This window comes from Puma concolor, chromosome E3, assembly GCF_028749965.1.
Source record: "Puma concolor isolate L17-30 chromosome E3, mPumCon1.1.hap2, whole genome shotgun sequence".
Taxonomy (NCBI): domain Eukaryota; kingdom Metazoa; phylum Chordata; class Mammalia; order Carnivora; family Felidae; genus Puma; species Puma concolor.
The window spans coordinates 40887276-40910583 of NC_141682.1; the positions used below are offsets into that span (position 1 = coordinate 40887276).

A 23308-nucleotide genomic window follows, 5' to 3' on the forward strand; every position below is an offset into this window, starting at 1 on the left:
CAACCCCACCTTGGCTTAGACCCTCATATCAGTGTTTTCCAAACTGGGTTCCCAAGCACTCCCTCTGTGACTCTGTATAAAAGTGTTCATGAGGCCCAAGAGGCTCGCGGGCTCAATAGTCCCTCCGTATTCCCCCTCCTGTCTAACTTAAGTCCTTCTCCGTACCCTGTAGGGAATTGGTCCAAGAGGTTCCAAATTGGAGAGTTGAGCCCTGAGAACGGGCCACAGCTGCCAGAGCCGGACTATCGGCCGCCTTCCTCCACCCTGGACACCTGGAGATCCTCTGCCTGTTCCTGAGTCATGTGACCTGGTCCAGGACATGGCAGACTACCTGTTCCCTGTTCATCCCTGGCCTCTGCCTTATGGGGTCCCCACCTGTTCACCCTGGGATCTTTCCTGAGAGCTGGCTCTGGGCTGGATGTGATCTTCCCCCAGCCCTGAAACAGCCCTAAATGCTATTTCCATTACACAGATGAGGAGAGTGAGGGGTTTGGATGCCACGTCATGCTGGGGGGGAGGGGAAGCAGAGCTGCAGTGCGCCCCATGGTGACCTTGCTTGGGCTCTTCCAGTGACAGGTAGCAGGACATAGACCCAGACTTGTGGATCTGGTTGAGGTTTCCAGCTATTTTCAGCAGGGGGACAGAGGACAGGAAGTCCAGAAGCCTTGGGATGCAGTCTGGCACCTGGTCTCAGGATAGTGGGACAGGGACCTCGCCCATGTGAGGGTCTGGGGACTTCTCCCTGTGACCGCTCTGCTACCTACAGTCAGGCATCCACAATGGCCCGATGGTGGAACAATTTTATTACTTCTTCACTGAAAGTTGAGACAACGTAAAATCCATCCTTTTAAGAGCACAATTCAGTGACTTTTAGTGTGTTTACAAGGCTGTGCAACCATCGCCACTACCTAATTCCAGAGAACGTCCTCCTCATCCCAGGAGGAAACCCCACACCCATTAGCAGTCACTCCCCATTCCAGGCTCCCCAGCCCCGAGAGCCACAAATCCACTTTTCTTTTAGATTTGGTAGGACGCGGGTGCCCCGGCTGCAGAGCGAGGCCTCCTGCCCTCCGCCCGGCGGGCGGCGGCTGGGACGCTGCGCCTGCCCCGCCCAGCTGAGGCCCACCTGGGGCGTCACCTCCGTGACAGCGGGGACTAGCCGCCACACGTCGCCGGCCCTCTGGAGGAGCGCCAAGAGAGGACGCGGTGCGTATTTACTGAGCGCCTACCCCGGGCCAGGAGCTTGGAATAGGGCCGAGACGGAAAGGGACAGAGGCGCTGGGAGTGGGCGAGCGCACGCAGCGGGCGCTCAAAGGTCGCGGGCCGCGGGGGTTACCACCGCTGGTGTTCGTACTGCGGCGACGCTCGCCACCGCGAAGGGCTGCGGGGAGCTCCGGCGGCGGGGAACCGAGGCTGGAGGTCGCCCGAGGGCAGCTGCGCCGAGGCCCCACCCGCGCCGCTCCCGGGGGAGGAGTGCGCGCGGCCGCGCCACGCCCCGCCTACTCCCCGAGCGCGCGGCCGCCCTGCAGAGCGAAGGGCGGGGCCTGAGGACGCCCCGCCCCCGCCCGCCCCGCGCCGCGCCAGGAGCGGGAGGAGGAGCGGCGGCGGGCCCGCACTGCAGCGCGAGCGCGCGACCGGCCGGCAGTGGACGTAGAGTGCGGCCGAGCGGGCGTCGCGCAGGCAGACAGGCCGTGGCCGCCGTCGGATCCCGCCCCGCGCCCCGCCATGCAGTCCGCGGGCCCCGCCTGAGCCGCGGCCGCCGGCGCCGGGCGGGCTCGGGGGCTCGGGGCCGGGCCGGGGCCATGCGCGCGCTGCCCTGACGATGCCGCCCGCCGCGCCCGCCCGCCTGGCGCTCGCCCTGGGCCTGGGCCTGTGGCTCGGGGCGCTGGCGGGGGGCCCCGGGCGCGGCTGCGGGCCGTGCGCGCCGCCCTGCCTGTGCGGCCCGGCGCCCGGCGCCGCCTGCCGCGTCAACTGCTCCGGCCGCGGACTGCGGACGCTCGGACCCGCGCTGCGCATCCCCGCCGACGCCACCGCGCTGTGAGTAACCCGCCGCCCTGCGCCGCGGGCCGGGCGGTTGCCATGGCGCCGGGCTGGCGCCGGGACTCGGGGGCGCCCGGGGCGTGGGGCGGCCTCGGCGCGCCTGCACCCTCGGCTCCGGGGAGAGGCCGGGCCGGGCAGGCCGCCGGCCTGGCGGGCCTCGCAGGGCGTGGGCGCGTCCCCGGCCTCTGAAGGGGAAACGCAGTGCGGGCCAGGCCTCTCCCAGGGCGAGGCTCCAAACGCAGTGAGGTCGGCCCGACTAAATAAGGAAAACCCGGTCCTCAGCCCCCCTGGCCTGGGCCAGGGCGCAGCAGAAACATCCCGGTTTCTCTGAAAGCAGAAGTATCCCACCTGGTGGGGCTCCGCAATCGCGAGTTAAGGGGGAACCCGCGGCAGCGCGCGGGGGCTGCGTGGGAGGCGTCTGAAGGGAACCCGCAAACTGTTAGACGCTACTTAGAGGCTAATAGAACGCAGCCTGGGGGGAACGCTCTGCACCTGGGACCTCTGCAGCAGGAAACCAGGAGGGAGAGAGCTCTGTCTGGGATGGCGGGCCAGGCTTCCTGGAAGAGGTGTCTGGACAGAGATTTGAAGGATGTGTAAGAATTGGCCTGATGCTGAAGGAGGAGTCTGGAGGCTGCGGGAGGCGGGGAGGAGGGAGCGGTGTGTGCAAGGCTTGGAGGCTGCATTTGGCCATGTGTGGGTGTAGGGTACACCCCACTGTGGCAACTGCAGGGGCATTTTGAGGGAGCGGGGCCGGACGAGAGGTGGGCTGCGCTCTTAATGGACCTTATGCCCCTCGTGTCTAGGGCTCCTATGTTATCCTGGGGACAATGGGTAGGTGGAGTTGCCAGGACTGGTTTAAAATGCGAAGAGCTGTTGTCAGGTTTCCACTTGGACTCGGATGGTGTGATTTGCCCAAGAACAAGTAGCGGCCAGCACATGGCAGGGCCCAGTTTGCCTGAGGTGCTCCGGACCCGGAGTTGGAATGGGGAGGGTGCAGGGGGCCAGGATTTGCAGACCGTTGTCCCCTGGCTAGGGGACAGGCTCGGGGCCTGCTGATCCGCATTCCTGTGGCCCTGTGTGGATGTCTTGGGCACTTTCAGGCACCTGAGCTGGGAGTCCCGTCTGTCTTTGGCCACATGCTGGAATCCTCTGGGGAGCGTTTAGTGTCCTCAGACTATCCCACCCCGGGGATGGGTCCTGGAATTTGGTTCTGTAACATTCCCTGGGCGCCTCCAGTGTGTGGGCCCCTTTAATTAGGGGACCTGTGGCCAGTGTTGAGATGAGTTTGGATGTTGGCGGGTAGGTTGGGTGAAGGTAGGGATGGGTACTTCTCCTGGGTGGTCTGGATGTCCTTGGGGCTTTGTCGGGTGGAATTGGGGGTTCTCCAGGGTCAGGTGGGAGCCTGTCGCTCAGCCACCTGGTCACTTAAGCCTAAGTTGCCATCCCAGCTGTCTCTGAGGTGGGAGATGGGCGTGTCGCCTGCACCAGCCCCTGTATAATCGCTTCCGATGCACCCCACCTGCTTCTGGATGCTGTGAGTGAAGTTACCCGTCTCTGGTTGGCTGGGAGCTGCTGAGGTCAGGCCTGGCTCCTTCTGGTTCTTCTCTGGTTCCCCTGCTTCCCCAGCACCTGGTGCTGAGCTGGCCTCCAGGAGCTGTGCAGGAAATCAACTGTAGAGGTGGGTCACTGGGGGGCCTGCAGCGGGGCGCAGGCTCTGGAGCCTCTTGAGCACAGTGATGGAGCCCAGGACTGTTGATTCGTGTGTGTCCCCTTAGGCTCTGGTCTTGGGAACTGGCGGGCTGGCCCAGCCTGACAGGACAGGATTCCCAGGTTGCCGGACCCGCTGAGCTTGCGATGGGACCCTGAGAAGTAGGTAGATGGGGATCAGAGGCTACCCCACACTGTCCTTTACACCCCGAAGCTGCCTCTGGGAGATTTCTGGAGGCTGGGGGCCAGGAACTGAGGGAGATCGGGCTCCCCACTGGTTCCCCAGACCACCATCTGGGCTCTGTTGGCTGCCCCAGCAGCCTGTCAACCCTGCAAGCCCTGTGCTCAGGGAGAGGGAGATAGGGGAGTCTTCTCCTCTCCAAGGGAGAGGGACCAAGCTCAGAGAGGGCAGGGAGCCTGCTGGGTAAGGGTGTGCGTGCCCAGGGGCCCCAGCAGCCCTGCTTTCTGGGTGCCGCCAGCGGTTCAGGCCTGGTACCTGTGTCATCAGTCCCGTGGCCACCCCTCCATGAGACTCCTCATATAGCTTGAGGTGCCCCAGGGCCAGACGGGTATAGGGACCAAGGCTGGCCCACAGGGGACTCGGGGCCTCAGCGCCTCAGCATGCAGGATGGCCTGGGCTTCTGAAACTGAGCCTTTCCTGGGTGAGATGGTGCTGCTGGTTAGGTGGCCTGAGAGAGGTGACGTCACTAGCAAAGGGTTGCTGTTTTTAAAGCTTCATCGTGTACCATTGGAACATGCACAGAAGTACGCAAAGTTTTGTGCTGAACCTCATGGACCCGTTGCCCTCTGCCCTGCCCTCCACACTCCTACCTCCGTTTTTGAACCAAATTCCAGCTCTCTCGTTCTTTGATGTATAAGCATTTTGGAGTGGATGGCCACACCGTGGTCTCCCCTAAGACAGTGGGTGATTCCCTGATCTCAGTATGTGTCCAGCGTGTTTAGGTTTTGGATTGTCTCTGTTTTTTGAGTACTTTGAATTAGGATCCAGATATGGTCCACACAGTGCAATTACTGTGCTCTGTCTTCTGACGAGGTATCCGTTTTCCCACATCTCTTTCCTTCCTCATGCTGCTTGTTGAAAGCGGCCCCGACTGGGGTCTGGGCTTGAACTGCACCTCTGCCATCACCATGGCGACATCTGGTTTGTCCCGCTGCCCTCCGTTTCCTGTAGTTTGACAGTCCAGAGCTGTGTTGTGTGGCAAGCCACATTTCAAGTACCCTGGAGGCACTTGTGGCCAGTGGCTACTGCGTGGCACAGGACAGCACGGAGGTAGAATGTTGGTCACAGGAGAGAGGTCTGGATGTGACGGTGCTCCTCCAGCTGTGGTCTGTCGATCAGTGTCACGTGTGGCTGGCTGTTGTCGGCCACCCCCTTCTCGGGATGTGTGCTGTTGGTTTCCGTCGGTGGTCTGTAGGACTAGGTTTGGAGCAGGAACTCGGTGGGGACTTGGTTCGTGGAGGCAAATATCAGGACCTTAGGGTCTTTTGTCACCTGGGGGTACTTAGGGCCTCACCCCTAAATGACAGGAGGGAGCGAGGGAGACCAGGGAGGCTGGGCCCCCAGCATCTGCGTGGCACACGGGCGTGAGGGGAGGTGGCATCTGTGGCCGTTGGGCCCGTTGTGTGCGTAACGCGTCCGGCTGTACGTGCCGCGTGTGTTGCTGCCTTGAGGACTGGCCTGGCCACAGAGGGTCCCCTCCCTGAGCCCTCGTCATCAGACGGAGAGCCTGGCTGCTGTGTGCTGCACCCCGTGCCTAGAGTCTGTGAGGCTCGGTTATTACGGTCAAGCCCATGTTAAACCGAAGACACAGATGCGGGGAGTGGGCTGCTTCTGAGGCGCTGCCTGGACGGACCCCCGGTGTAGGTGACGCTGCAAGGTCTGAGGGAGTGCGTGCCAGACGGGGACAGCCTGGAGGGGTCTCTGAGGCTCGAGGTGACGGAGGCGTGGGAGAAGCAGGCGGGGAGGGTGGCATTGAAAGGTCCCCGATAGAAGTGGCAGGGGACACTGGCTGCTGCGTGGAGATGGGTCTCCGGAGGATTGGCGCCTCCCGCGTGCCCAGCTGCTCTCCCCTCACGTTCCCCGAGCTGCACGGTGTGGCCGGCCTGCACTTGGAAATCAGAAACGCACGTGTAGCGGTGGTTTCCCAGTGGGACACGGAAGGCTGAGTTGCCAGAGCTGTAGACAGGAGGGCACCTGCCAGCTTCTGGGTGCGGTTGGCCCCCAACTGGGCGGGAGGGCGAGTGGGGAGGCCGTGGCTGCGTGTGCACACTTGGGTATAAGGGACCGACACCGGAACGCCCGCAGCGCCAGCAGCCAACCCTCGGGAGCCCAGCGGCGCCTGGGAGCCGTGAGGGCGGCCGCCTCTGGGGATGGGCCCACCTGCAGGGGCGAGCATGTGCAGGCCGTTTCTGTGATGGGCGTCTGCGGCCAGGACGTAAATGAAGGGCGTCTTACACACGGTCGATGCTGATGAGATACACGGCCCAAGTGAAAATGGGTGAAGGATCTGAACAGACGTTGTCTCCAATAAAGACGTGGGTGGCCAGTGAGCACGTGAAAAGATGCTCAGCATCCGGCTTTCAAGGAAACCCAGATCAAACCGCAGTGAGAGGTCTATCACCAAAGACGGGTCATAGCACGTGTTGGTGAGGACGTGCAGAAGCTGGAACCCTCACGCACCACGGGCGGGCGTAAAACGGGGCGGCACATCGGAGAGCCATCTGCCAGCTCCTGGAAAGATTAAATGTGGAGTCACGGTAGGAGCCAGCATTTCTGCTCCTGGATGTCTGTTCAAGAGAACTGAAACCCGTGTCTACCCATAAACTACCCACGGGAGCAGAGACGTGGAAACAGCCCCAGTGTCTGGCAGCAGATGAGCAGATCCGTGGAATGTGGTCCGTCCACACGGTGGAGTACCACTCAGCCATCAAAAGGAACAAAGCGCTGGCACCTGCAACAGCCTGGATGCGCCTTGAAAACATGTTCGGTGAAGGAAGCCAGACTAGAGGCCCCGTGTTGAATGATTTCACCGGTAGGAAATGTCCAGAACAGGCAAATCCACGGAGCCAGAAAGCAGATTAGTGTTTTCTCCAGCTGGGGTGGGGGATGGGGTTTGGAGATGACGGCCAAGGAGCGTGGGGTTTCTGTTTGGGGTGATGAGAATGTTGTGGAATCACAAGTGGTGATGGTTGCACAACCCTGAGAAGATGCTAAAAACCACTGAATTGTATACTTCGCAACGGTGAACCTCAGAGCATGTGAATTACATCCGAATTAAAAAACAAATCTCTGAAGAAAAGAGCGGGGGGGGGGTGTGCACCCCCACTCCCCACCACTGTCTCGTCCTCTCCCTCTGTGTTGCCATGTTCTGGGCTCCTTGCTAAGCCTTTTCTGTCCTTGATCTCTCAGTGCCTTGCCATAGTGCTGTGGGGTTGGAACCACACTTGATGCGTTTGCAGACTGGGAAACTGAGGCTTCCCGAGGTGGAGTCACTTCCTCAGGTCACATGGCTGGGGAGTTGTGGCAGAGAAGTGATTTTGTCAGCACGTTCTGGAGCAGAGCCCTGGAGCTGCACACGGGGGCCTGGTTCGACGAGGTGGCAGTGGGGACATCTTTGAGTGGGATTGAGAGGGACTGGGTGGGATCTGGGCTCAGCTGCCTGCTCGGCCCTGCCCTTGGGCCCAACTCCCTCCTTGGACTTCCCTTGGCCATCCACGCTGTGGTTCTTCCTGCTGACTTCCTGCCTGGTTCTAGTAGGGAAGCGTGGGGACCCAGGAGTCGGGACTCTGGCCCTAAGTCAGACCTGGGTCACGTCCCAGCTCCCCCATTTTCTTTTTTTTTTTTAATTTTTTTTTTTTAACATTTATTTATTTTTGAGACAGAGAGCATGAACGGGGGAGGGTCAGAGAGAGAGGGAGACACAGAATCCGAAACAGGCTCCAGGCTCCGAGCTGTCAGCACCGAGCCCGATGTGGGGCTTGAACTCACAGACCGCGAGATCATGACCTGAGCTGAAGTCGGACGCTTAACCGACTAAGCCACCCAGGCGCCCCCCAGCTCCCCCATTTTCTGCGTGACCTTGGCTGAGTCACTCAGCCTTCCTGAGCTGTAGTGTCCACACCTGCAAGGCAGGCACCTTGAATGGATGCCCTCCTGGGGTTGTGGGCTCGTCCACAAGGCTCGGTGCTGAGGCCACAGTGATCGTAACTGTTGCCCAAGTGGTCCTCGGTTCTATTCCCCCATGTTCTTGGAGCCTGTTACTTTGTCCTCAAGCACCGGCTGCTGGAAAGTGGGTCCTTGGGACCCGCCCGCTGACAGACAAAAGCCCGAGGAGAGGACCCCCGGAGCACATGTGCTGGTGACTCAGATCTGAGCACATTGCTCAGACCCCACGGCCGATGAGGCAGGCACAAGGGAGCCCCAGCAGGCGGACCCTTGCACAGACGCCTGTGTCCAGAAGCCTTCCTGCCGCCCCTGGTCTGACCTCGGGGGTGCCTTCCACGCAGGGTCGCGCAGTGGTGGGGATTCGTGAGGCCTGGTGCGCTCCTCTGGTGTGTGGATCTCAGTTTTATGCGTTTGTGTTTTTGATGCATTCGAGTGCAGATTCGTGACACTCGGAAGCTTGGAGGTATAAACAGAATGTGTGAATTCTCGTGGTCGCCTTGTTCTGTGACCTGGGATGATGTGGCGCCATTGAGATCCAGGGCCACGAGAGCCGCTCGGCACCCTCCTGCCGCTTGCCTGTGGTCACGCACACGGCACAGCCTTGTGATCTCCCTTGGGCCAGCAGTGTAGGTGCCCGGTGTTGGTGAGACTCGGGTTCCCTTTCCTGCTTCCCTGCAGGCTCATCTTGTGATTCTCCCCCGAGACCAGAGTGTCGTCTCCTGTAGGGGCCTCCTCCTCCTCTCTCTCTCGCTCTGCCTTGGCCCTGAGCAGTGAGTCTCTGGCCACTGTCCTATCACAGCTGGCTGGGTGGCCCTGCGGGGTGTGGGTCCTGCCCCCACGGGCTACCCCTGGGACCGGGGGGGGGGGGCTACTTCTCCCACCACTTGTGTTTCCCCCACGGCTCTTGAGACCCTGGCTCTCGAGGGAGACCCCGGCTGGGCTTTGGTGTCAAGTAAGGAAGCCATTTTGGACGGAGATGCACATTTTCCTTTCCGGAACACTCTGCAGTGGCCAGCGCCAGCAGCGGGAACCCAGACGGGCCCAGCCCGCTGAGCACTCTGGAACGAAAACACCCCGTGTGTCCTGCCGCTGTCTGGGGTGGTGGCGGCTGTCTGGCCCCGGGCACACTGGGGCCTGGCCCTCCGAGTTGGGTGCCTGTGTGTCTCCAGCCGGCCAAGGCGGGGCTGTGTCCACGGGGTGGGCCGCGTGCAGCGGGGGCGCCGGCCGAGCGTGCCTGCAGTCTTGCTGCCGAACAAAACGCAGCTGGAAAATGCAGCTCACGTCCTTTTTTCCCGGAACACCTCGTTCTTTGTGGCTTGGCAGCTGTCTCCGCCAAGGGGCCCGGTGGTGCCCAGCCGCCCGTGCCAGGGAGGGGGCTGCATCTGTGGCCAAGGTGGGCAGGGCTTTCTCTCCCTGAGGTGCTGTGGGCCCCGGCCTGGACAAGTGTGGTGGCTCTGGCTTTAGCAGCCCCCCTGGGCCCTGAAGGCACGGAGCTCGCTCCAGGGTGCTGGGGGCCACCCTGGAAAGGGCTTTGTCCTGAGGCAGGGCCAGAAGCCAGCTTTTCCTGCTGGTTTAAGCAGGGGACAAGGGCCAGTGCTCAGGGCAAGGCTAACAGTGCTGGCAGCCTCCAGGTTCTGATGCCTTCACACTGCTCTGTAACCCTGCTGTCAGGCTGGTTTGCACGGTCGTCTGTGCCCAGCAGCCGAGTGGGTGATGTCTGTGTCCCTGGAAGGCCAGAGGCCACATGCCAGCTCCCCAGCCAGAATGGGGAGGAGCCCGGCTGTTCTTGTCCGGTCTTCCGACTCTGGGAGGTGATGGTGGGCGTGATGGTGAGGAGGGTGGCCTCCCAGAGCCCCAGCACTACCACCTGTGGGAGGGGATGGTGTGTGCTCCTGGCTGGCTGTGACAGGTCTGGATGTGGTACCCAGGCACGGTGCCAGATCTGGAGGGAGGCTGCTTCCCCCCCACCCCCCCACTTTACTGGTCCTTTCCTCCCCTTGCCCAAATTCCCAGCTGTGGGTGGAGGGGCACGCTGGACCCTCTCCTGGGCAGCCCTGCCTTGTATTAACAAGGTGGCCCTGAAGGTGGCTACCTCTGGTGAAATGAACTTGGAACTCCTCTCCTCCAGAGGATGTCTTTCCCTCCTAGTGTGGGGGACACCCCATACCTTCATCTCCTTTCTGCAGGTCAGAGGCCCCCCCCCCCCCCACCCCCGCCCCCATGCCCCAGCCCAGCCTGTGGTCCCAGGGCTTCCTAGGCCAGCAGCATCACCACCCCAGATACCCGTGTCCTGTCCTGGTGAGGGTCCACTTGTGGGAGGGCAGAGCCTGGGTAAGGGGGCCCCATAAGATGCTGAGAAATGTGGGCCACTTCCTGGATCTGGAAGGTTCCCTCGGCAGGCCTTTCCTCCTCACCTTGGTGGCTGAGATAGCCCCTTGCTGTTGCCCTGGGGCCGGAGGGGCCCTCCCTGTCCCTTCTCCCCGGAGAGCCTGCCCCTGCCCCTCCCCCGCGGGCCCACTCGGCATGTTTGTCTTCAAATCCGCTCCTTCCTAAACTTGAATTCATTAATTTAAACATCATCATTTCCGGTCCTGGAAGCCAGCCTTGCTCACCATAAATAGATGGAATGAAAACAGAATGAGGTTATTACACTCAAACTGGCTCGGGTGCTGGGCTCCCAGCCGCCTGCCCCCAGTGCTGCTAGTGAGGCGGTGGGGGGGGGGGGGGGCGGTGGGGGCCCAGGTCCAGCACTCTGGCCTCTCCCCTCGTGCCTGGGCCTGGCTCCTGAGGGCGGGAGGGGGGCATGCGGGGTTCTTCCTTGCTGGGCTGATGAGACCTGTGGGGCCTCCGGGGAGAGGACAGGCCAGCCCAGGCTGTGTTTCCAGGAGGCCTGTGAGGGATGGAGGGAGGAGCACGGAGCCCTGGGCGTTGGATGGGGAGTGGGGTACCTTCTCCCCCTCCGGCAAGGCCGTCCTGTCCTGCCAGAGGGAGGAGGCAGCTGCTGGCTCGCAAGGAGTGGGTTACATAACCTCTGCAGAGGCCCCTCCAGAGCTCATTCCCCCCCCCCCCCCAAGCCCTGTTTCCAGTGCGGCGGCCAGCGCAGGGGTGGGGGTGACAGGCTGGGGCCTGGCACTCACCCCCGCCGCTGACCACATGCGTCTGGAATGTGCAGATGTTTCCTTGGGGGCTCCGGCTGGCCCCCAGACCCCGCCCAGCATCTGGACTGGGGAGCGGGCACAGGGGCCACTCCTCTCTTTGGCAGAGGAGGAAACTGAGGCTGCTCAGGGCTGCGGGACAGGGTCCCAGCTTATCCCGGGCCTCTGGCTCCTCCACTCTAGAAGGGGACTGCTCTGGGAGACCCCCCAGACTCAGGAACTCTCAGGACGTGCTGACTGTGGCCATCCTATCCTCAGGCTTCCACCTTCACACACCCTGACCCACTCCACTTTACCAGTGCAGCCCCTTCTGATCTCTCCCTGCCCCGCCCTGCCCTCCCCGGCCTGGGATGTGAGCAGGGGCGGGTCGTAAGTGCTGAGCCTTGTGTGCAGACGGCACAGGGGAGCTGCCGTGGCTCATGGGATGGGGTCCTTCAGCAGCTTTTGCCGGCGCTTCCAGCTCCGTAGTCGAAGCAGGGATCCCTCCACTAGGCTTCTGCTTTGAGCAGGAAAGATCAGACCCAGACATACAGGGACATGCGGTTGGATGCCTGAACCCCAAGGCCCGAGAGAATGTTTGGTCTGGAAAGCGGGGGGAGTCAGGACCACCCCGGCACAGGGGGACACAGGGCTCCCCGGTGACTGCTGGGTGACTTTGGGGGAGGAGAAGGAAGGCCAGCCTCTCGGCCTGATCCCTGGTGGCTGGGGAGGTGAAATGTGTCTTGTGCTGTCACGGATGTGTGCCTGCCCCCTGGTGGTGTGTGTGTCCCCAGGTCACCCACCTCCTCCCTAAGCTGGCCTGACCCCTGCAGCCTGGGCCTTGGGGTCCCTGGAGGTTGTTTGTGTGGGCCTTGGAGGGGCCGGGGAGTGTCTAGCTGGCCCAGAGGGTGGGCCCTCTTTGCCCCAGGACCTCTTAAGGGTGCTGTCCGGCCAGGCTACTGGCCCTCCTCCCAGGAGGGGCCGGACACTGCTGTGCTTGGCTGTGCTGGGCCCCTGCGGCAGAGGCTCCCTGGGCGTGCTGTGTCTCCCCCTTGCATTGCAGGACCCCGGTGTAGGGGCAGGGTGTCAGACTGTGATGATGTCACCTGGGGGTTGCAGCGGAAGTCCTAGCGGCTGGGGGGTTGGAGCAGGGCTGGTGTGAGGCCTCCTTGGTGTTCCCCCAGAGCAGTGATGGCAAGAACAGATGGAAATGTGGACAAGTGGCTGTTTGGGACCTTGGGTCTGTGGGTTCCTTTCAGTTTCCTCCTTCTGGCGTCCCCCCCAGGGCTCCCCCTCAGGGTCCCTTCTGCTCTTCCCATCCCTGCCAGTGCATACGGTCATTGTGGCCTGCCCCACGCAGATGCTCCCACATCTGGGCAGACTGGGGGCTGGGGCTCAGGACCTTTGGTGTGGCACCTGGCTCCTGTCCTGGTTCTGCCCTTAGGGTATGGGACCTTGGCCAGCAGGGTCCCGGGGAGCCTGCTGGTGTTTTCTGTGCACTGTGGGCCAGGCTCGGCCCAGGTGAGTGCTGGGGTGGGGGAAGGGGCTCAGCTGGGGCCTGGAAGGCAAGGAGCACGTGGCCAGTGCCCGTGACTGTGTGACCATGACGGTGGGGCCTTCCGCATGTGGGGGAAGGGAGCCTCAGTGGGGCGCGCTAGGCCAGGCAGAGCTGGATGGAGGACTTAACTGGGCCGAGGATGGCCTGGAGCCACCGGCCAATGAGGCCAGGGACAGTGGTGCCCTGACAGGCCGGGGTGGGTGCTGGCTGAGTGGCCTGGGCCCCGGGCTCGACCTGCCCCTCCCACCCGCTGCCCTGGTTTCTCAGGCACCACAGGCGGCTCCCAGCAGCTGCCACTCATGATGGATTTTCCAGAAAACAGGATGTGGAAAAACATTTTAGGGATTTTCCTTCTTTCTTTCCTCTTGTGCTTGAGACCCAAGCTGGGAAGCTCTCCTGGGAACTCTCACCCCGTGCACCACCATCCCTAGGTCGCATCTGTCTGGATCGTCTCTCTCCTGGGACTGTTGGTTCTCATGCCGCCGCAGCCTGATTGTCCCTCAGAGGCTCAGGCCCCCTGCCAGCCTCAGTTCAGACATCCGGGTGTCCGTCCGTAGGTCTCACGGAAGTTTCTCATGGCATAGCCATTGCCACTGCAGAACGTCGTAGTTGACCAGTGGGTGTGAGGCCGGCTGTGTCTCCCTGGCCTCCCAGCCTGCCCGGCCCATCCTGGGAACCACCTGGCAGGGTCAGGCCTCTCCAGTCTTGGAGTTCCTGGGACCTACACGAGCAGGTGTGTGTGTGTGTGTGTGTGTGTGTGTGTGTGTGTGTGTGTGTGTGTGTGTGTGTGTGTGTGTGTGTGTGTGTGTGTGTGTGTGTGTGTGTGTGTGTGTGTGTGTGTGTGTGTGTGTGTGTGTGTGTGTGTGTGTGTGTGTGTGTGTGTGTGTGTGTGTGTGTGTGTGTGTGTGTGTGTGTGTGTGTGTGTGTGTGTGTGTGTGTGTGTGTGTGTGTGTGTGTGTGTGTGTGTGTGTGTGTGTGTGTGTGTGTGTGTGTGTGTGTGTGTGTGTGTGTGTGTGTGTGTGTGTGTGTGTGTGTGTGTGTGTGTGTGTGTGTGTGTGTGTGTGTGTGTGTGTGTGTGTGTCTCCTCCCGCCCGTGGGAAACCGAGAGGCTCGCTAAGGCCAGCACCTCATCTGGGGCACCTTGCTGGGACGGGCAGGGCTCTGGCCTTGAGCCCATTGTCAGTCACAGTACACCTCCTCAGGGTGGAGGAGGCCTTGCTGACCCAACCTGCTCTTCGGTGGGGCTCCTGGCCCCCCATGCCACCCGCCCTTGTGTCTGCTCCCCTCTGAAGCCCCCATCCCAGGTCCCCTCGGGCAGTCTGTCCTTTTCTGCCCGGAAGTCTCCACACCCTGTTTCTTGTCTTTCAAGGGCAGAATGAGTATGGGAAACGGGGGGGGGGGGGGGGGGGACTTGCCTGTTCCCAAGATTGAGACGTTACCAGGGCATCTGGGTAGCGCGGTCGGGTTAAGTCCCCGCCTCTTGACTTCATTCAGCTCAGGTCATGATCTCATGGTTGGTGGGATCGAGTCCCGCATCGGGCTCTGTGCCGACAGCGCAGAGCCTGCTTTGGATTCTCTGTCCCCTTCTTTCTCTGTCTCTCTCTCTCTCTCGATGAATAAGTAAACTTAAAAAAGGCCGAGTTGTTACTGTGCACCCCTTTCCGGCCCTTCCTTTAGATCTCCGTTTGTCCAGTTGCAGAGACAGGGGCTGCGTTTTGCGCCTGGATTTTTCTTGCCCCTGAGGGGGCTGCCCCCGCCCGGCGGCTCCAAGCTCTGTGACTGTAAAGCCTGGGTTGCCCCACAGGTGACAGGAGGGGCTCGGCGGCTCCCCTGGCTCCTGGGGGGGGGGGGAGCAGTGCTGCCCTGTGAGAGGGCTCCAGCTGGTCCTGCCCTTTCCTAGGCCCTCGTTGGTTGCCATGAGATGCTGTGTGGCCAGCAGGTCTCCACGGTGAAGCAGCTGTCAGGGGCCGTGGTGGGGGTCATTTCCTTAGCCTGGTTCCAGATGTGGTTCCTGGCATTGCAAGCCAGGCAGGGGTACTGCTCCAGGCATCCCGGCCTGCAAGGTCCCGGGACTCTCCCCTTTCTCTGTGTTTTTGGGGGCCTGTTTGTATGGAGGCCTGGTCTCAGCTGCCACTCAATGCCTCGGCTCCTGGGAGGACCTTGATTTCACACCAGCGTGTTCTGACTAAGGTCCTGCTGTATTTGGAGCAGGCCGGGCAGAGCAGGACCCATTTCAGAGGGTGACTATTGCGAGCTGGGTGGGGGCCAGGCAGGTGTCCGGGGATGGGGTGTCTGGACCGGGCTGTGGCTGGGGTAGGCGGGAGCCTTGAGCGTTTTAAGAGCTGGGTTGGCAGGACCTAGGAATGGTTAGGCTGGGAGGAGGCATCAGTGGATCCCCGGCCTCTGCACAACTGGGTTGTCACTGGGGGCAGGGGTAGGGCTGGTGAGAGGTGTTCTGGGGACCTCAGAGGGCGGGAGGTGACATCTGGAAGGGCAGAGGCTCTGCGGGTGGGAGGCCCAGGTGTCATCACTTTGGAGGCCATGACCAGGGTCTACTCAGACATGTGTGAGCCTGAAGAAGGGGTGAGGGGAGCAGTGGAGCAGGTGACCAGAGGTGTTCACCAGGTCAGGGTGGTCCGTGGGTCTCTGTCCCAAGAAGTGGATGGGCAGGGGCCACCGTGGCCTCCACCCCCAGGCCAGCCAGGAATCTTTGGCTACAGAGCGTGTTGCCTGAAAGGCTTTGACTCTCCTGGAGGAGTGGGGCCAGCATCGCCAGCACCAGGGGTCACGGTTCTGAAAACGTTCACAACTTGGATAACAGTCTGTCGTGCTGTTTCCATTGGGATGTCTCCAATTGTTACCCACAGGGAACGGTTTTTCCGTCCGTCTGTGACCTCTGTGTTTCTCTCACTAATTTCATGTTAAGTCTTTTTTCCCCTGTAGTCCTCACCGTTTATTAGCAGTGTGTGTGCAAAGGGCATTAGGGCCTTTGATCCCTTGTCTAAATTGCTAGCGCTCTTCTCAGCTCGTTTTCTGATTTTATTGATATTCTGTGTGGAGGTTGCATGTTTTTCTGTAGTTGGATCATCTGGCTCGGATGTTTTTTCTGCCTGTCCTTTCGTGCTGTGAAGAGTCTGTCGCGTCCTCCTGTATTCTTTCAGTCTGTTCGGTTCTAGAAGAGTGTCACCTTTAACTTTGGGTCTTGGTTTTGGTTTTTGTCTTTCCCCACTGCTGAGACGTTCCCCTGTCACATTTGATTTTGAACCTCCTGGGGTTTATTGAGGTCAGTCTCTCACTCCTGGTGGCTAGTGTTGTCTGTGTTAATCTTGCGTCCTTGAGTGGACTCTTGCAGGGTCAATATGTCTCCGGAGGGCCCAGCACACGCAGCTCGGTGTAACATAGCATAAACCTACGTTTCGTGGTGATTCTTGCCCGGTGATGCTTCCCATTGAACCTGTGTACTACCGTGTTCTTACTGGGGTCCTGTTAGCCTTGGGCTTGGCTGCGTTCCATTGGCATTGCTGTGCTGTGGGGTTGTCCACCAGGGTCTCCTCCTTTTATCGGTCTTTGCGCCCCACTGTGTCTCAGGGCATTTTGAGACCATCTCCTTCCTGGAGCCGGCAACAGCTAGGCCCCTGGCCCTGGAGACCCTTGGGCTGCCATGCTGGGCCAGGGGGCAGGGGACTGGTGGGGGCAGGGTGTGGATGGCGCACTCAGGGCTCCCAGCCTTCTCCTGCTCCTTTGTTTGGATCCCATACCCTGGCCCCAAGTGTAGTGAGTGGGGGGTGGGAGGCTGCAAGTTGTGGCTGTGAGGAAGCCTCTGGGGTTGGGCCTGGGCCTGGGCCTGCACCTGCTCGCGTCCTGTCCGGGGCTCTGGCGCTGATTTGTGGCCGCTCTGCTCCTTAGAGATGTGTCCCACAACCTGCTCCGGGCAGTGGACGCTGGGCTCCTGGCCAACCTCTCCGCACTGACAGAGCTGTGAGTGTCCCCTCTTGGGGGGGGGGGGGGTCAGGTGGTGGCTACCTGTCACCATTTCGGTTATGGGGGCTCCCGTCAGACACTGCTGAATCCCCCTTTTCTTCCAGGGACATAAGTGACAACAAGATTTCTACTTTAGAAGAAGGATTATTTGCTAATTTATTTAATTTAAGTGAAATGTAAGTTGTGGTTTTTGGTGGGTGTTGGTAGCCAACCCTGAGGCCCCCAGTAACCCTCCCTGCCGTCCTGCCCTGGCCTCCGGGCCCACTCCCATTTGAGACCAGGCCCCGAGGGCTGTTTGCTCGCCTGCTGGAGCCCTCCGAGGGCCCGGCGGGCTGCCACAGGGGTGGTGGGACGCTGTGTGTGTCGGGGCGCCCCTGGCCCCCACTCCCTGGGGCGAGGCCAGTGCAGACTTCCTCGAGGGCCCCTCATCTGCCCTGCCGACTCCTGAGCGCCCGGCCCTGCGCCTCCTGCAGAAACCTGAGCGGAAACCCACTGGAGTGTGATTGTGGTCTGGCGTGGCTGCCTCGCTGGGTGGAAGAGCAGCGGGTTCGCGTGGTTCGGCCCGAGGCGGCCACGTGTGCCGGGCCCGGCCCCCTAGCTGGCCGGCCCCTGCTCGGCGTCCCATTGTCAGACAGCGGCTGTGGTGAGTATGGCTGAATGTGACCAGCTCGGTCCTTCTCTGTCGGCTAGGACCCCGTAGGTGTTCCAGGGTCACCGGCCTGGGGGGTGGTGGCAGGTGGGACTCTGGGAACAGAGGTACCTGGGCAGCAATTGTGGCTGCTGAGACAGACCAGGTCAAGGGAGCAGTGCAGGTGGGAGGAGGGGAGGGTGGTGAGTGCCAGGCGGCGGGGGGTGGGGGGGTGGCGACGTGATCTGGGGTCTAGGATGGGGCACAGACACCGTAGGGGTGGGGCCTGCCTGGGGACCAGCCTAGGGTGGGGGCAGGGGTGCAGCAAGGGCGGGGCCCGCCCAGGACCAGGCTGTCTGCTCTGTCCAGGTGAGGAGTACATCGCCTGCCTCCCGGACAACAGCTCCGGTGCCGTGGTGCCGGTGGCCTTCTCCACTGCCCACGAGGGCCCGCTGGCACCCGAGGCCTGCGGCGCCTTCTGCTTTGCGGCTGGCTGGGGCCTCGGGGCCCTCTCGGACCAGGGCTGGTGCCTGTGCGGGGCGGCCCAGCCCCCCAACGCCTCCTCGGCTTGCCTACCCTTGTGCTCCAGCCCCCCGCTGCCCCTCGCCCCTGCCTGCGGGGGCCCCACCCTCCTTGAGAACGTCTTCCCTGCCTCCCCAGGGGCCGCCCTGGTGGGGCCTCCAGGACCCCTGGCCTCTGGCCAGCCAGCAGCCTTCCATGTCACTGCCTCCCTACCCGTCAGCTCCACACACTGGGACTTTGGTGACGGCTCCCCTAAGGTGGATGTTGCTGGTCCTGCCACCACTCACCGCTATTCCCTGCCCGGCCACTACCAGGTGACAGCTGTGCTGGCCCTGGGGGCTGGCTTGGCCCAGCTAGGGGCCAAGGTGCAAGTGGAGGCGGCCCCTGCTGCCCTGGAGCTCGAGTGTCCAGTCTCGGTACTCAGTGATGAGACCCTCAAGCTTGGCGTCCGAAATCGTGGTGGCTCCGGCCTGGAAGCCACCTACAGTATTGTGTCTTTGGGCGAGGAGCCAGGTCGAGGTGGGTGCCTTCTCGCCCCCAGGGGCTGGAATGGGTGGGGCAGTCCTGGCTGGGCCCACACTGATGCCCCCATCCCTGCCTGCTGACTCCCCAGTGGTGCATCCGCTCTGCCCCTCGGACACCGTGATCTTCCCCGGTAATGGGCACTGCTACCGCCTGGTGGCCGAGAAGGCCGCCTGGCTGCAGGCACAGGAGCAGTGCCGGGCCTGGGCCGGGGCCGCCCTGGCCATGGTGGACAGTCCCGCCGTCCAGCGCTTCCTGGTCTCCCAGGTCACCAGGTACCTGCCCCCACCCCCAGACAGGCTGTGAGGTGGGATCCCCGGAATGCTGGGTCGGAGACAGAGCCTAAGTCTTGAGGAGGATCAGGAGAGGTGGGGGTGCTTGGAGGGGCCAAGGCCGGCCGGCCGGCCGGCCTGAGTGGGGCCTGGGAGCCCTGCTCATCCGACACCATCTCATCAGTGTTTCAGTCACAGATGTGGAGGTACGGGTAGGGTAGGGGATGCATCACAGGTCCCACGTGCTGCCCACCCCCTGCTGTCCCCTGCCGAGCCCCTCCTGGCAGGGGCAGGGACAGTTCTGGCGTGACCATGGAGGCCACCCACGCACAAGGAACCTCTTGGATGCCTTCGTCCCCCCAGGCCCGCGAGGAAATGTGCTCTCCTATAGCAGGCCTCGCCCCTGCCTCTGCTCTCAGCACCTGCCAGGGCTGGGAAGGGAATGGAGGTTGGACGCCTGCTCCTCCCAGAGTCCCTGTTTGGGGAGGTGTCGATTGCAGTGTGGATCGCACCCTGGACATCCTCAGTGTCCCCCAGAGGAACTCGAGGCCCAGAATGGTCCGGGCCTTTGCCCAGGGTCACTCGGTTAACTGGCGGTAGCCGGGCCCCAGTGCCTGGCTCTGACTATAGCACCTCACTCGTCTCCGGGTGCCATCGTTTGTCCCCGTTCCTGACCTTGTGTCTATCAGCCCGGTCTCCAGGAGGGCCCTCCCACCTTGTCAGAGCTGTGAGGGGTAGCGTTTGGGGAGCTGATGTTCAGGCGTCTTGCTCCCCAAATGCAACACCTGGAGCCTTCTCACGGAATAAGCGTGGGTGTGTGCAGCCTTTGGCCACACTGAGGCCTCTCCCGGCAAGGAGCCCTCAGCTGGGCCCCTGGCCCCACGGGCAGGTGGGGGTGGACATTGCCACCGCCTTGCTTGCCAGGTCCTTTTTCTGAGCCTCGTTTTTCCTCGTCTCGAAAGCGGGGGGAGGGACAAGGTCTCACCTGAGGGGCTGCTGTAGGGAACGAGGAAGAAGCTCCCAGAGAGACAGGGCAGATGGAGGGGTGTCTTTGGAGAGCCCCCCCCCGAGTGCCCTCTCCCCCCACCATCCGCCTGCAGGAGCCTGGACGTGTGGATTGGCTTCTCGGCTGTGGAGGGGGCTGAGGCGGGCCCTGCCGTGCGGGGTGAGGCCTTCAGCCTGGAGAGCTGCCAGAACTGGCTGCCTGGGGAGCCGCACCCTGCCACGGCTGAGCGCTGCGTGCGGCTTGGGCCCGCGGGGCAGTGCAACACGGACCTGTGCTCGGTGCCCCACAGCTACGTCTGTGAGCTCCGGCCTGGAGGTGCGCTTGGGGCTACCGGAGGGGCTAGGGGGCACCTTGTGTCCTGGACCAGGACAGCTGCCTCCCTAAACGATGAAAGGTCTCCTGGCCGCCCTGGGAGCTCCTCCGCATGGCTGTCCCGCCCCCCGCCCCCCCCCTCCCCCAGCCCCCAACCACGCAGTGTTTCCCGGCTGCCCCAGGACAGTCCTGTCTCTCACCCAGGCTCCTTCCTAGCTGCTCAGTGTCGGTTTGGTGTTTGCTGAGCACCTGTTGTCCCAACCTGAGCCTGCACCAGATGAAGCAGACAGAGGGGGAGGGGGCTGGGGGGCTACCGACAAGTGGCTCAGTCCTGGGTCTGGCCCTGCCTGGGGCCCGCGGACACCCTCTTCCTTGGCCCGCGACCGGCACCTTACTGTACACGCGCTGTCCCAGGTCCTGTGTGGGATGCGGAGAACTTCCTCGTGGGAGCGCCCCCTGGAGACCTGCAGGGACCCTTGAGTCCCCTGGCACAGCAGGAGGCCCTGTCAGCCCCCCAGGAGCCCGTCGAGGTAGGCTGACCCCAGGACCCTCCACGACCTGATCTGGAGACTTAGCCTTGGCCTGGCTTTTGAGTGTCTCTGAAAAACAAGCTCTTTTTTCTGGACCTTTAACGTCCTACCTGCCGAGGAGAGACGCGTAGGAAGCCCACTGCCGTGCACAGGGGAGAGGTACCCGCCCGGGTAGCTCAGAGAGCTCTGAGTGCTCTTCAGTGTTTTCTCTGGGTGTTTGTGGATTTTTAAAAAACAAGGTCAGGGTCCTGCTGCCCACAGATGGTTTTGACCTGATTTTTTGTCTCGAGTGACCGTTAGCCACAATGTGAAGCCCTGTCTGGGGGCTCCTTCCCCTCTGACCCAGTGGGTGCTGGGGGGGTGGGGTGGCGGGGGCTGGGGTCTGTGGAGCTGAGCAGTCCCCCTTTCCCCAGGTGATGGTGTTCCCCAGCCTGGGCCTGAGTAGAGAAGCCTTCCTCATTGCTGCCGAGTTCGGCACTCAGGAGCTCCACCGACCCGCCCAGCTGCGGCTGCAGGTGTTCCGGCCCGAGGGAGGAGCAGGTGGGGCTCCGTCCCGTTGGGGCAGTGGGGACCTGTCTGTGCCATCACGTGTAGCGGCTCCTTGGCTATTGGACTGGTCTCCAGCCTTGAGATGCACAGAGTGGGGTCTGTAGAGAAACCGACTCCTGCTCGGTGTCGCCGGGACTCGCCTGAGTCAGGCAGCTGGCCTGGTGTCAGGAGGAATAGAGGAGGGATGGTGGGGGTGGGGGTTGGTGTGCGGCCTGGCAAGACCTCGTGTCTCCCTGGGGGTGGGGTGTCCCTGACTGGGGCCCATTAGCAAGCGGGGGTCCCTGATAACCCCTCCTCTCCTTGCAGGGGCCCCAGGACATGGCGGGGAGCCTGAGAGTGCGTCCCTGGAGAGCCAGGCTCGGCCGGTGCCCGCGTGCACCCCAGAGGGACGCTGGTGCCCCCAAACTGGTATCCCCCTGTCACCGGACACCCTCTGCCGGCCCCGGGCCTGTGCCAACGCGTCCGCGTCAGGGCCAGGGCCCCCTGGGACCTCCTGTGTGCTCTGGAAGGAGTTTCTGTTCTCCGTGCCGGCAGGCCCTCCCACCCAGTACTCAGTACGTGTGTTGGCCCTGCTGCCTGAGGCCTGGGTCTCTCCCTGAAGCACAGACAGTACACTCCCGCTTGGCGCACCAGGCCCCTGCCTTTCTCCGGCTTTGTCCTTGTCCTTGCTCACCCCCCAGCATGAGAAGCTGCCACCCGGGCCCTTCTGCTTGTCCTGCCCCTGCCTGGCCCGCATCCTGGCCCTCTGCCCTGCACACGGCCCATCCCTCTGAGCCTGTCTGTCAGCCCCCTCCATGAGGGCCTGGGGGAGTGAGTGAGTGAGTGAGTGAGTGAGTGAGTGAGTGCCCGAGAGCCGGGCCCCCTGTGGGTGTGAGTCTAGATTACCCCAGGTGGATCCCGCCTGCCTGCTGGAGCCCCTGGTCCTGTGCTCCCTTGTAGCCCCCCCGCCCTGCAGCATCCCGCTGTGAGGACCTGACACAGCCCGCCTCCTTCCTGCAGGTCCCCTTCCAGGGCCAGGACGGCCCCCTGCTCCCCGGTGACCTCGTCACCTTGCAGCACGACGCTGGACCAGGTGCCCTCCTGCACTGCTCGCCGGCGCTCGGACCCCCTGGCCCTGAGGCGCCGTACTTGTCCGCCGTGGCCTCGGCCTGGCTGGCCCACCTGCCCGCCCAGCTGGAGGTGGCCCCGACTGGCCCCGCCTGCGCCCTGCGGCTGCTCGCCGCCACAGAGCGCCTCACCCCTCTGCTCGGCCTGAGGCCCAACCCGGGGCTGCGGCGGCCTGGGCACTATGAGGTCCGGGCCACGGTGGGCAACAGCGTGTCCACGCACAACCTGTCCTGCGACTTTGATGTGCTCTCCCCGGTGGCTGGCCTGCGTGTGGCCCATCCCACCCCCCACGATGGCCGCCTCTATGTGCCCACCAACGGCTCGGTCTTGGTGCTCCGGGTAGACTCGGGCACCAACGCCACGGCCACGGCCCACTGGCCTGGGGGCAATGTCAGCGCACCCTTTGAGGCCGCCTGCCCTGCCCCGGTGGCTGCCCTGGTGCCCAGCTGTGCGCTCGAGGCCAACACCACCCTGTTCTCGGTGCTGGACCTGCCCGGCCTCCATGAGGGCGAGCACACGGTGGAGGTGGTGGTGGAGAACAGCGCCGGCCGGGCCAACCTCAGCCTGCAGGTGAAGGCCGAGGAGCCCATCTGCGGCCTCCGGGCCACACCCAGCCCCGAAGCCCGGGTGCTGCAAGGCGTCCTGGTGGTGAGTGAGGCGGGGAAGGCGGCCCGGGGTTGGTTTCTGGGCAGGTTCTGTTCTTGGGCTCCTCAGACCGGTGGTAGTTCCCGAGTTAGTGAGGAACCGCCTGTCAAACAGCAGCTCTGAGCATCTGCGGTCTCTCCCACGGCCCCTGAGCAGCTCTACCCTCATGGAGCCTGAGTGTCTTCAAGGCTGCTGCTGTGTTCCCATCATGCTGAAGGGAGTGCTTTTGCGGGGGGGTGGTCCTCATGTCACCCTGCTGCTGTCAGTGCCATACTTGCTGCTTGGGGTGTCCCCCCACGCCCTCCCACACACGCACAGGTCAGCCACCAGCTCTACGGCCCGCACACGGGCTGTCAGAAGGGCCGTCTCTGACCTCAGCTCCCTCCTCACACCTGTTCTGTCAGCTGACTTGGGTAAACACCCAGAACCACGAGGCCTCTTGAGACTCCCGTGCCTTCCCAAGCAGCCTGTGCTGAGACTGTGGGCCCGGGCAGGAGCCCAGGGACAGGGTGCACAGAGACTCAGATGGTGGGCTCTTTCTGTCCCTGGTGCTAGATCACTTTCCACACAGGAAGCCGGAGGAACTGAAACGTCAAAGGGCATGTCAGC

General features: G+C 62.7%; 1 protein-coding gene across 3 annotated transcripts in view; it reads left to right on the forward strand.

Annotated features, from left to right (window-relative positions):
* The first annotated feature begins 1616 nt into the window (after positions 1-1616).
* The window catches only part of PKD1 (polycystin 1, transient receptor potential channel interacting), a 44392-nt gene continuing 22700 nt past the window's right edge, over positions 1617-23308 (forward strand). For 2 of the 3 annotated variants that reach the window (XM_086691562.1, XM_086691563.1), the window contains exons 1-11: positions 1617-2037; positions 16532-16603; positions 16711-16782; positions 17080-17249; positions 17604-18275; positions 18370-18553; positions 19651-19871; positions 20283-20398; positions 20812-20938; positions 21254-21501; positions 21947-22702. In XM_086691562.1, the coding sequence (XP_086547688.1) occupies positions 1823-2037; positions 16532-16603; positions 16711-16782; positions 17080-17249; positions 17604-18275; positions 18370-18553; positions 19651-19871; positions 20283-20398; positions 20812-20938; positions 21254-21501; positions 21947-22702 (2853 nt within the window). In that variant the 5' untranslated portion in view covers positions 1617-1822. The remainder of the gene's footprint in view (positions 2038-16531; positions 16604-16710; positions 16783-17079; positions 17250-17603; positions 18276-18369; positions 18554-19650; positions 19872-20282; positions 20399-20811; positions 20939-21253; positions 21502-21946; positions 22703-23308) is intronic. The other variant, XR_015245305.1, reaches the window with a different exon arrangement.